Raw genomic sequence first — 14,076 nt, 5'->3', positions numbered from 1 at the left:
TTACAAAGTTAGAATTTTATCGTTTTTAATGTATGAATGAAATTCCTCACGACCGCTGACCAATGAGTTAGGGTTCCTGTACTACCAGTTAGGAACAGCAGCCAGGAACTGTCTATCTGGTACCTTCAACCCATCAGACGATGGTCAACCCAATCTACTTGCGCTGGCATTACGGCATTCAAGCACTCCCAGGTGCACAGTTTAAGGGATGGGAGTGTTGGGGGTAGGGAAAACGGTGCTCATTGCCCTAGTCAAAGAAGGAGTATGGAAACCGGGCGATAGACAGCGCCTATCTTCTCCTTAAACAAATTACCTGTCTGCAAACCTAAACTGCTTGAGTCACCAGCTCTAGGAAGGATGTCATCCAAGCCTGGAGAGGCCTTCCTCCCTTCAGGTTTAGCTTCAGAGTTTTCCTTCTCCTAGATGGATGATCTGGGGGGATCTATTAGCACCGAGAGGGTTTGCCCCGCGCCTGGGTCCTAATCCAGGTATTTCTGTGACCCCGCGTGAGTAGTTAATGTTACTGGGTTAGTTTATAAAGGTTTTATATCTACTGAAAAATTACACTCCCCAAAGTGATTACGGGACATTGCTATTTCATTGTTTGTTACTGGAGGAGGGTGTGAGTAAGGGTTCATGCAGTGGTAGCAGTTATGTGAGGGTTTGTTGGAGTTATTATGATTTAATATTTTTTCCCTTTAAATTTATAATTAAAGAGAAAAATAATATTTTTCTTACTTTCTTTATTTCTCTTATTTTCTTTCTTTTTTTTTCTTCTTATTTTTATGTTGGCTTAGGAATAGGATAATCCGTTACAGAATGGCTTGATATTGAAATAGACTTCGTAGCCTTGTAGATGTCCTTTTCTCTTCACTGCAACCTCTATCTCACAGAAGAGATATTGTGGGTTTGTCTCTGCTTTATCGTTTTTTTCATGGAAAGTGTTCGACTGAGCTTCAATCTATGGTCTTCCTCCCTTCGCCAAACTTTCGCAAGAAACACTCGTCTAGCAGAAAACACTATCATTAATCCCCCCCCCAACTTTTTATCTGTGCGTAAACCTAAACATAGATAAAATGACCTCCCTGATAAAATTGTATCAGAGATGGGTATATTTGCCGATGACACCACTCTCTATAAAAGATATGAGGGGAAAACAAATAAACACATAACTAAAGAAATGGCAGAAACACTAGAGGATGACCTCCAATTTGTAGTGGAATGGGGACAAAAATGGATGGTCACATTCAATGCTGCTAATATATATTTACCTATATATATATATATATATATATACTAGCATTTCAGCCCGGCGTTGCCCGGGTGTTTGGAGGTGTATGCTGAGCAAAAAAAAAAAGAATAAATTTTTTTTTAATTTGACCCCTATTATGACCCCTTAAAATTTATAGTTTCGGGCTCAAATCACTTTATTAAATTAGATCCAGGTTCAAGGAACCTATATCTAAAATTTCAAGTGTCTAGACCCAAAATTGTCGGAGGAGTTTGGTTGAGTTCTTAAAGGTCAAATCGTTGAAATTTGACCCCTTAACAGCCAAATTTCTGGCTGACACCCGTCATATCGATTTTCCCAAATCTCAGTACCCGGTATTTCAAATTTCGAGTCTATAGACTAAAAATTGACAGAGTTATTGCGTAGGGAAATGTATACAGACAGACAGACAGACAGGTTCACTTTTATAGATATATAGATATATATATATGCTGAATGAAGGTAGGTTCTCTCTACTGTGCTAGAAAACTACTAACACCTGAAAGTATCCTGTACGTCTATAAGGCCACCATTCACTCATTGTTTGAGCTGGTGCATCTGCTGCTAGTCTCTCGCACCTGCCATGGAAATAACGATAAAACAAGGATAGGGGTCTATCCTTGAACCTCTATTATTTCTGATATTCATAAATGACCTCCCTGATAAAATTGATTCGGAGATGGGTATATTTGCCGATGACACAACTCTCTATAACAGATATGAGGGGAAAACAAATAAACACATATCCAAGGAAATGGCAGAAACACTAGAGGATGATCTCCAATCCGTAGTGGAATGGGGACAAAAATGGTTGGTCACATTCAATGCTGCTAAGACTAAGCTTGTTTCCTTCAATAACTACAAGAAACCTTCTCTACCACCAATAGCAATGGCCAAGAACACATTGCCTGAAAGTACTTCTTTTAAACTCCTCGGCCTAACGTTTACAGGGAATATGAACTGGAATAGATACATTGAGAGCATTGCCAAGGCTGCTGCAAGGAAGGTTGGCTCCCTCTACCGTGCTAGAAAACTGCTTACGCCTGACAGTATCCTATACCTCTATAAGGCAACCATTCGCCCATGTATGGAGTACTGTTGTCACATCTGGGCTGATGCATCTGCTGCTTGTCTCTCGCTCCTGGACAGGGTTCAAAAGAGAGTCGCCAACCTGATAGGTCCTGAACTGTCATCTAAGCTTCAACCTCTGTCCCATCGACGAGATATTGCATCCCTCTGCCTGTTCTACAAATACTTTAATGGTGAATGCTCTGATGAACTGCAAACACTTGTACCTCCCCGATGTAACTACCCCCGACAAACCCGACAAGCTACTAAGTCTCATCCCTTTACAGTAGAGATCCCTAGGTGCAAGAAAGCCTTTTACTTTTTTTTTTTTTTTTTTTTTTTTTTTAATTACATTTTCACCCCAAACAAGGCAAATTGCCACTTTGGTGTAGGGGGCTACTATCAGGGGAAACAACTACTGGGGTACTATGTAGGAATTTGGGCAGCAAGGTGTCGGTTCACGTTACACTTGAACTTCTGCACGTCAGTACTGTTGGGGAAGCAGGGACCTGGGATGGAATTCCAGAGTCTAGCGGTTCTGGGGAAGAAACTATTGGAGTAAAAAGATCTTTTACATCTAGGGATCTCTACAGTGTGGGGGTGGGATTTAGCAGCCTGTCGGGTTTGTCGAGGGTGCTCACGTCGTGGGGACACAAGTGTCTGCAGTTCGTCAGAGCATTCACCACTAAAATACTTGTAGAACAGACAGAGGGATGCAACATTTCGTCAATGGGACAGAGGCTGAAGCTTGGATAGAGAATTGCATCAGCAGTGAGATATCTACTGGATCGATAGAAAGATCCCACCATATATATATATATTATTATTTACTATAATTATTGCTGTGGAAATATTTTAAATACTCTGTAATCCCGTATATATAAAAAGTGAAATATAATTGATAAAATCATATTTCCACAGAAATAATTATATATAATAGAAAGTTGATGGAATACTGTTGCCATATCTGGGCAGGAGCTGCTAAAAACAGCCTATCCTGCCTTGACAGAGTACAAAATAGACATTGTGGCTTAGTGGGGGATGCCCTTTTCTCTACCCTGCAACCTCTCTCCCACAGAAGAGACGTTGCAGCCTATCCTTGTTTTATCGTTATTTCCATGGCAGGTGCTCATCTGAACTCCAATCTCTGGTCCCCCCTCACCAATCTTTCACGAAAAACACCCGTCTAGCTGAATCCACTGTGAAAAATTTCCCCCACTCTATATCTATATATATAGCTTAGATGCCAGTTCAGGGCCTATCAAGTTTGCGACTCTCTTTTGAACCTTGTCAAGGAGTGAGAGACTAGTAGCAGACGCACCAGCCCAGATGTGGCAGCAATACTCCATACATGGGCGAATGGTGGCCTTATAGAGGTACAGGATACTTTCGGGTGTTAGTAGATTTCTAGCACGGTAGAGAGAGCCCACCTTTCTTGCAGCGGCCCTGGCAATGCCTTCAATGTAATTGTTCCAACTCATGTTTCCTGTGAACGTTAGGTCAAGGAGTTTGAAAGATGGACTCTCAGATAAAGAGTCGTTGGCCATTGCTATGGGTGGTAGAGAGGGTTTCTTGTAATTATTGAATGAAACTAGTTTAGTCTTGGCAGCATTGAATGCGACCAACCACTTTTGTCCCCATTCCACTACAGATTGGAGGTCTTCCTCTAGTATTTCTGCCATTTCTTTAGAAATGTGTTCATTCGTCTTCCTGTCGTGCCTGCCATAGAGTGTAGTGTCATCAGCATATATACCCATCTCAGAGGCAATGTTGTCGGGGAGGTCATTTATGAATATCAGGAACAATAGAGGTTCAAGGATAGAACCCTGGGGCACCCCCGCATTTATATCATATTGTTTAGATGTACGACCGTCGAGGACAACCTGGATTTTTCTCTTATCTAAGAAGGATTTAATTATGTTAAGTATTCTACCAGTGATACCGTATGATCTGATTTTACTGAGGAGACCCTCATGCCATACCCTGTCAAAAGCCTTAGATATATCTAGAGCTACCGCTCTGCCCTCCCCCGCGTTGTCCAGTGAATGGTATATACGTTCAGAGATCACAGTTAGGATGTCTGCTGTGGAACGGGCTTGTCTAAATCCATATTGTTTGTAGTTTAGCATCTGTAAGATGATGGACTAGAATAGTTTCTACTATTGTCCAGTGAATGGTATATACGCTCAGAGATCACAGTTAGGATGTCTGCTGTGGAACGGCTTGTCTAAATCCATATTGTTTGTCAGTCAGTAGTTTAGCATCTGTAAGATGATGGACTCCAATAGTTTCTTCCCCAGAACTACGGGTCTTTGGAACTCCCTTCCGGGATTCTGCTTTCCCAACTGCAATGATATGCAGAAGTTCAAGTGTAATGTTAACAAACATCTTTCTACACATCTCCCTTCATAATGACCCCGCTAATTAAGTCCCTGATAGTAGCCCCCTGCTTCAAAGTGGCACTGTGCCTTGTTTTGGGTGAAAATTGAATAAGAAAATAAATAAATAAAAAAATAAGATTCCATGAACAAAGCTTCTTTCTTAGAACTGCACGCCTGTGGAATTGTCTTCCGTTTTCCTGCTGACTACAATCTGATTGTCTTCAAGTCCAATGTAAACAAGTTCTTGATGAGCCGTTCCACTTAAGTTAAAAAAATTTACCGAATTTCCATTACTAACGGTTACTATATTGTCCAATTGACTACTGTACACTCTTTAAACCTTATCCTTGAGTGGTGTGTGGGCCTTGATAAGTGGTGATTCCTACGTAAAAAAAAAAAAAAATTTCTGAATGTAAGTACAGTCAGAGAAGTTATTCGAGCAGAAGGCTTTATGGCATTTTGGGATCTCTGCAGTGTAGGGGTGGGATTTTGCTGCTTGGTGGTATTTACACCGAAGGGATATTAGTGCTTTGAGTTTGTCCAAGCACTCACGATTCAAGTCTTCATTTAAAGGATCCTTATATACTTCTTTGATTCCATGTCAAGAAGTTTCCTTCTTTGATCTGACGAAACATGTGTAACCGATAATGTCTGCATAATAAACAGACGTATATATATATATATATATATATACGTATTAATATGACACACACCACACACACACATATATATATATATATATATATATATAAAACACATATACACATATATGAAACACACATAAACACATACAAAACACATACACAAGACACACACACACATATGAAACACGTACATACATATAAACACATACACACACATATATATATATATATATATATGAATAAAACACATATACTCATGCATATAAGAAACACATATGCACACATATCTATTAAACACACACATATATAATAAACACATACACACACACACACACACACACATATATATAAGAAACACATACACACACACATATATATATAAGAAACACATACACACACATATCAAACACATATCCACACATATAAGAAACACACATATATATATATATATATATATATATAAGAAACGCATACACACATATATATAAGAAACACATACACACACATATATATATAAGAAACACATACACACACATATATATATAAGAAACACATACACACACATATATATATAAGAAACACATACACACACATATATATATAAGAAACACATACACACACATATATATATAAGAAACACATACACACACACATATATATATAAGAAACACATACACACACATATATATATAAGAAACACATACACACACACATATATATAAGAAACACATACACACACACATATATATAAGAAACACATACACACACATATCAAGCACACACACACATGTATAAGAAACAATAATAAAACATATCAAACACACACACACGTATATGATAGACACATACACACACGAAACAAACACAAACGAAACACACACACACATTTGATTTTCCTATAAATAACAAAAGATGTGACAAATATTTATGTAAAAATGATTTACAAAATTTTTATTGCCATCGAGGTAAAAGTTCAGCACTTTTTTTTTTAATAAAATACAAATTTATAAAAATTATAAGAATGGAAAAAGCAGACAGTGATATTGATTTGCTTCGAATGTTGTAATATGATTGGAATAAATCTTGATACGTAACATTGAATAAAAGTTGTCACAGAAAAAGATCTTTCTATTTATATTTATCAGAGGCGTGTGATTATAAATTTTTTTTTTTGGACATGAAAAAAAAAAATCAGAAAATAATTTCTTTTTATTTCGTCAGTATTTACTATAAAGTAAAAGAGAGAAGAAAAAGAAAAGAAACTGTCATAAATCGAAATATATTTTTGTTGTTACAAACATGTACAGACCAAAAAGGCAAGCTAAAATCAAATATCGATTTTTTCTCCAAAAAATGTTATATCATCACAAAGATACTCAATTGACTTTATATATTAAATAAGTTACATTTAAACAATTATAATATGGGTGACATGCCTTTCACTATAAACACAAAAGAAAAGATAGAAAAAAAATCGAAAAGAAACAGAAAGAAAAAAAGAAAGAAACAGTCCTAAAAAAAGAAAAAAAAAGAAAAAGAAAAATAAAGAAAAATAAAGAAAAAAAAAAGAAAAATAAAGAAAAAAAAGAAAAATAAAGAAAAAAAAGAAAAATAAAGAAAAAAAAGAAAAATAAAGAAAAAAAAGAAAAATAAAGAAAAAGAAAAATAAAGAAAAATAAAGAAAAAGAAAAATAAAGAAAAATAAAGAAAAAGAAAAATAAAGAAAAAAAGAAAAATAAAGAAAAAAAAGAAAAATAAAGAAAAAAAAAGAAAAATAAAGAAAAAGAAAAAAAAAGAAAAAAAAAGAAAAAAAAGAAAAAAAAAGAAAAAAAGAAAAATAATAAAAAAAAAGAAACAGTCCTAAATCGAAATACAATTTTGTTATTGCAAACATGTACAGACGTTCTACCAAAAAGGCAAGATTTTGTAAAAAAAAAAAAAAAAAATATATATAGGGACAGTTTCATAAGTGAGAAAAGATCATTAATTAAAAAAAAGGAAAAAAAAGGAAAAAGAGAAAGAAAAAGATTAAAAAAAAGAAAAGAAAAATCAAAACATTATTTTTTTGTTGTTACAAACTTTTACAGGCATTCTACCAAAACGGCAAGCCAAAATCAAACATCGATTTTATAAAAAAAGTTCAAAGTTACAAACATCCAAGTCTTTACTTTAACTATACAGAAAAAAGTAAAAAAAAAAAAATAATAAAAATAAAAAATTGAAAAAAAAACTGTCTTAATTCGAATACATTTTTTTTTTGTGTGGTTACAAACATGTACAGACATTCTACCAAAAAGGCAAGCTAAAATCAAACATCGATTTTATAAAACAAAGATATCACGAAGATGCAAGAAACCGACTCTCTTGACTTTATATATTAAATAAATTATATTTATACAATTATGAGAGTTCTCTCTATGGGTGACATGCCCTTAACTATTAAAGAAAAAAAGAAACAAGAAAAGACGAAAAAGAAAAGAAAAATCAAAAAAGGAAATAAAAATAAACTGTCCTAATTCGAAATACATTTTTTTTATGGTTAAAAACTTTTACAGACATTGTACCAAAACGGCAAGCCAAAATCAAGCATCGATTTTATAAAAAAAAAAGTTCAAAGTTACAAACATCCAAGAAACAGACTCACTTGACTTTATAAATTAAATAAATTATATTTATACAATTATGATAGTTCTGTCTATGGGTGACATGCCCTTAACTATTAAAGAAAAAATAAAGAAAACAAAAAGAAAAGGCGAAAAATAAAGAAAAATCAAAAAAGGAAAAAAAAAATAAATAAACTGTCCTAATTCGAAATACACTTTTTGTGTGGTTACAAACATTTACAGACATTCTACCAAAACGGCAAGCCAAAATCAAACATCGATTTTATAAAAAAATTTATGGACAGTTCAATCAATGAGAGAAAATCATTAAGAAAAAATAAAAGAAAAAAAAAGAAAAAGAATGAAAAAAAGAAAAATGAAAAAAGGAAAAAAGAAAAAGAATGAAAAAAAGAAACACAGAATGAAAAAAGAAAAAGAAACACAGAATGAAAAAAGAAAAAGAAACACAGAATGAAAAAAGAAAAAGAAACACAGAATGAAAAAAGAAAAAGAATGAAAAAAGAAAAAGAAACAGAATGAAAAGAAAAAGAAACAGTATGAAAAGAAAAAGAAACAGTATGAAAAAAGAAAAATGAAAAAAAGAAAAAGAATGAAAAGAAACACAGAATGAAAAAAGAAAAAGAAACACAGAATGAAAAAAGAAAAAGAAACACAGAATGAAAAAAGAAAAAGAAACACAGAATGAAAAAGAAAAAGAAACACAGAATGAAAAAAGAAAAACAGAATGAAAAAAGAAAAAGAAACACAGAATGAAAAAAAAGAATGAAAAAAAGAAAAAGAAACAGAATGAAAAAAAACACAATGGAAAAAACACAATGGAAAAAGAAAAAGAAACACAATGAAAAAAGAAAAAGAAACACAGAATGAAAAAAGAAAGAAACACAGAATGAAAAAAGAAAGAAACACAGAATGAAAAAAGAAAGAAACACAGAATGAAAAAAAGAAAAAAAAAACAGAATGAAAAAAGAAAAAGAAACACAGAATGAAAAAAGAAACAATGGAAAAAGAAAAAGAAACACAATGGAAAAAAAAGAAACAATGAAAAAAGAAAAAGAAACACAATGAAAAAAGAAAAAAAGAATGAAAAAAGAAAAAGAATCGAAAAACTTAGTTTTTGTTGTTAGAAACATGTACAGACACCAAAAAGGCAACCTAAAATCAAACATCGATTTTATATATAAAAAAAAAAGATGCATGAAACCGACTCTTTTGACTTTATACATTAAATAAATTATGTTTATACAATTATGATAGTTCTGTCTATGGGTGACATGCCTTAAACCATAAAGAAAAAAAAGAAAAGACAAAAAAGAAAAAAATATTAAATAAATTATGTTTATACAATTATGATAGTTCTGTCATAAAGAAAAGACAAAAAAGAAAAAAAAATATTAAAAAGGAAAAAGAAGAATGAAAAAGAACCTGACTAACCATACATAGTAGAATTTTCTATTAGATAAGTCATACGCATTTATGGTAAAATCAAGCACAAGTCTGTTTCTTAAACTTTTGTAATTAGTTGGGTTTTTTAAATTAAAATTGACAAAATCGATGTTTGATTTTCGCTTGCCTTTTTTCTCTTTCATATTACATACTAGTGGGGAGGGGGGGCTTTGCCCGGGTGTTTGTAGGTGTGTGTGTGTGTGTGTGTTGGGGTAAATGAAAAGAAAAATCGTTGGCGGGGTGTTTGTTTAAAAAAAAAAAAAAAGTTTTGAACCCGAAGCGGTGAAGGCGCAGTTGGAAAATAATAAAGTGTGAAAAAAAAACTTAGCAGGGCTACCCGGCGTTGCTCGGGACCGTATAAACAATGAAAAACCAAAAGCAGATATTGAACATATGTTTTATTCTTAGGGGAGAGGAATCTTTCATCTCTATGTATTATTTGTTTTATCTACCCTAGGACTGGTATTGTTCATGTTTTATCCCTAGCGTAGGTAATTTACAGCATGTATATGAAATTGTTTTACCTTAGGGAGAAGAGAACAGGTAATATACAACATAATGTGTCTATATTACATCCCTGGCAACGCCTAGAAACCAGCTAGAACATGTATTTCAGTCAATCTATATTACATCCTGGGTTATGCCGGGAAACCAGCTAATCTCTATTTAGTGACTTGACCACCAAAATACCTCCCTAAGTGTGTACTTTATAAAACTTTTGACGAGTTAATGAAATCAACTTTGAGTGCAGGACAATGTTTTATTTGCTGCGAGTCTGTTCGCTTCTCTTTTTATACGAAAAAGCTTAATGCACATGCGGCAATCGAAAATTGTTGAATATTTATCTTTTCAAAGTCGGGCAAATTAAATAGACAGGCAACCCCGGTTGTTAACTCGTAGATATTATCATTTAGGCGCAATATAAAAAGTTTTAAGTTGTGAGGCGACCGAGCGGTTCTCGGAAAAAAGCCTTTCTTGGACATACACGAAAACGCACACAAACATTTTCGCTTTTATATTTATAGATTTTGATTATTCCTTTCTTTTCGTTTTCTTTTCTTAGTAGCCAACGCCTTTTTTCTTCCCTGCAACCTCTTTCTCACGAAAGAGACATTACGAGCCGATCTCTGCCCTATCGTTATTTTCATCGCAAGTGCTTGACTGAAGTCGAATTGGTCCCTTCTTGCTAAACTATCACAAAAAAAATCACAACATCAAGCAACAATGTCCCCCACCCTGTATCTGTGCCGAAATCTAAACACAGATTCCATGAACAAAGTTTCTTTCCAAGAACTGCCTGTAACAGTGTTCCACAGACCTGCTTCCCGGTTGAATACACTACTTACACCATTAACGATTATTACACTACCACCTTGCATTCATAAACCCTTATCCTTGAGTATCCTTCAGGCCTTAATAATTCTATAACTGATAAAAAAATTTTTTTCTAAACCTAAACGTAGATTCCATAAATGAAGCTACTTTCCCAGAACTGCTTGCTTGTGTAACCAAACAGATAAAATGGTAATAAAAAAACCATTAATATATATATATATATATATTTTATTATACTGTTGGTAGAATTTTTCAGTAACTCATAACAACACAATATGTCATTCCAAAGAGTGCTCAATGCATGAAACAGAGCAATATATTGAATGATCCAAGATGTTAAAAGTAAAGTATATTATAAATATTAAAGAATTAATATTTATAAAGTTATCTCAGCCAGATGTAAAAGCTCGATAAAACCAAATAGGAGATAGAGCTTATAATAAGGACAAGTAAAAAAATTTTTTTTAATTTGCGAGTGATTTTTCAAAATGGCGACTAGAAATAATGAAACGTTTATCGTTTGGCAATTGTATTTCTTTCACTGACAATCTTCCAAACTGAGTGAAAAATATTTTTTCCTCTTTTTTTTTTATATATATAAAGTTAAAAAGTTTAATAAAACAATATTTTTTTTAACAAAGTCTTTTAAAAAAAAATATCCAAAGAAATCAGAATGTTTATACGATCAAATATCAACATAAAATTTGTTGTATATTTAGAATTACACTTATTTAAAAAATATACAGAAAAATATTTATGATATACATATTCGTCACAGAACGAAGATGTCATATTCTAAAAACCATGTGGGTTTGGCTAGTAAACGAAAATATTTAGTTGTCAAAGGTCGACTAAAGATAAGTTTGTCTGTAGAGCCTTAGGCCTACATATATATAAATTTTTTAATATTTATAATATACTTTAGTTTTACCATCTTGGATCATTTTGGTAAATTTAATTGTAATTCTTATATATATATATATATATTATTATACTGTTGGTAGAATTTTTCAGTAACTCATAACAACAACACAATATGTCATTCCAAAGAGTGCTCAATGCATGAAACAGAGCAATATATTGATTGTTGGATAGCTATTGGCTACACATTAGCAAACGTGTTTCAATGACCCCCTAGCAGGGAAAATCACCTCATCAGGCCAAAAACCATCCACAAAACTTTCAATAAAGACCATCCCTTTATATTAAAAAGTCAACTTTACAGGGTTGAACCATTCTAAAAAGAAAGAGGGGTACTAACAACCTATATCAAAACAAATATAACCTTTCCACAAAATAATGTTAGGTTTTTCAAGGTATAATTCTGAAGCAGATTTATTATAAGTTTGCATTAAATTTTCTAGCTCCAACCATTATAATTATAATTGTTTTTCGTTTATTTTGTTAATACGGATTTTTAGAACTATTACTCCAATATCAGAGCAATCAATAAATTTAACTAAGGTTTTTTTTTCCCACTTAAAATCGAGATATAAATATATACATATATTACTAAACTATAAATTTAGCGCTATTTCTCTATATAATACAAAATTACCGACATATATACAACAAAATAAACGAAAAACAATTATAATTATAATGGTTGGAGCTAGAAAATTATAAATCTTGTGGTTATCTTGTGTTTTTATATACGCACCTACTATTGAGTTTTTTGTTAGCCAATCAGCATTCTAGTATCCACCGCGCCCTTCCTAATCAGCCAATGAGCAGGCACTTACAGGACAAAGGACCACTTGACCTCCAGTTGACCCATTCCTTTGTGTGTGCTATTTAGCCTAGATATCTAGTGTCTTGACCTGTTTTAAATCTAGGTAACTTTTTTTTATATGTTAATCCTAGAGTAAATATTATCCTGTGAACACAGTTGTTCGCTATAATGAAGTAGTTATATATATATATATATATATATATATTATCTACATACACTTATCTAGTGTTTCCTTTTCAGATTAAATATGTTTTTAACTCATTTCAAAGTGTCTTTTAACATGTTTTATTAACTGTTTGCTCGTATTTTATATATATATATCTTTCATGAAAAACACCCGTCTAGCTTAATCCACTGTGAAAAATTTCCCCCACTCTTTATCTGTGCCTAAATCAAAACGTGGATTCCATGAACAAAGCTTCTTTCTTAGAACTGCACGCCTGTGGAACTCTGTTCCGTCTGCCTGCTTCCCACCTGACTACAACCTGAATGTCTTCAAGTCCAACGTTAACAAATTCCTAATGAACCGCCCCCTTAAGCAAACACTTCATCAAATCTACACACTAACGTAATGTACTTGCAATAACCCTTATCCTTGAGTGGCTTCCAGGCCTTGATAAGTGGTGATCACTGTGTAAAAAAAAAAAAAAAAAATTATATATATATATATATATATATATATAGATAGAGAGAGAGAGAGAGAGAGAGAGAACATTTTTAGCCTGAAAAATGGAAACCTCCCCGAAAGCGGAAAAGACTGAACTCTAATCTATGCTCCCGCCTTGCCTAACTTTCACAAAAAAACACTCAACTAGCTACAACCAATATCAACAATTTCCATCATTCTCTCTCTCTCTCTCTCTCTAAATCTAAACGCAGATTCCATGAACAAAGCTTCTTTCCTAGAACTGCCCACCCGTTGAACACTGTCCTGCTGGGCTGCTTCCCGGTTCAATACAACATGGTAGCCCTTAATTCCAATGTAAACAAGTTATTATACCCAATTGACACCATTGACGATTACTATACTAGCAACTTGCATTAACACTTATCCTCGAGTAGCCTTCAGGCCTTGATAAGTGGTGACTCAAAAGTAAAAAAAAAAAAAAAAAGAAAGAAAGCCTCTGATGAATATTAATAAAAAAAATCATTTTGGAAAATAAATTCGCTTAATAAATTTTTTTTTTTTTTTCCGAAAATAAAGCAGTATCTTTAAAATTAAAAAAAAAAAAATTAAACGGTTTTATTGGAAATAAAACAAAACATTGGACCAAATGTTTTTTTTTTTTCCTGCACCAAGAAGATGAATTAGAACGTTTGAGATTCTGCAGTTTGTAGGCACTTTTCGTGTGGGGTGTGGGGTGCAGGGTGGGCCTAGAAGTTTGGTAGCATCATCACAACGACAACAAAACCCATGAAAAGAACGAATAGGATGGCCGGAGTAAGAATGTTCCAGACGGGCCAAAGTCCAACTGTTAAGCTGAAAAAAAAAAAAAAAAAAAAAAAAAAAAAAAAAAAAAAAATTAAAATGAATTAAAAAACACAGTTAAGAGACGAACATGCATACTATATATATATA

The 14,076-nt window shown here is 33.0% G+C and overlaps 2 protein-coding genes across 2 annotated transcripts in view; one reads left to right on the top strand and one right to left on the bottom strand.

Annotated features, from left to right (window-relative positions):
• LOC145270359 (uncharacterized) overlaps window positions 1-14,076 on the top strand; it is a 121,295-nt gene that overhangs the window by 21,877 nt on the left and 85,342 nt on the right. The gene's annotated exons all lie outside the window — the stretch shown is intronic.
• The window catches only part of LOC145271059 (transmembrane protein 128-like), a 34,055-nt gene continuing 33,705 nt past the window's right edge, over window positions 13,727-14,076 (bottom strand). The window contains exon 4 of the mRNA XM_080126605.1: window positions 13,727-13,977. Within this exon, the coding sequence (XP_079982731.1) occupies window positions 13,872-13,977 (106 nt within the window). The 3' untranslated portion in view covers window positions 13,727-13,871. The remainder of the gene's footprint in view (window positions 13,978-14,076) is intronic.

Source organism: Euprymna scolopes, chromosome 46, assembly GCF_053919585.1.
Source record: "Euprymna scolopes isolate OS-2025 chromosome 46, ASM5391958v1, whole genome shotgun sequence".
NCBI classification, from domain to species: Eukaryota; Metazoa; Mollusca; class Cephalopoda; order Sepiida; family Sepiolidae; genus Euprymna; species Euprymna scolopes.
Note: the sequence above shows the minus strand (reverse complement) of the source record. Positions and strands in the feature narration are given on the sequence as shown.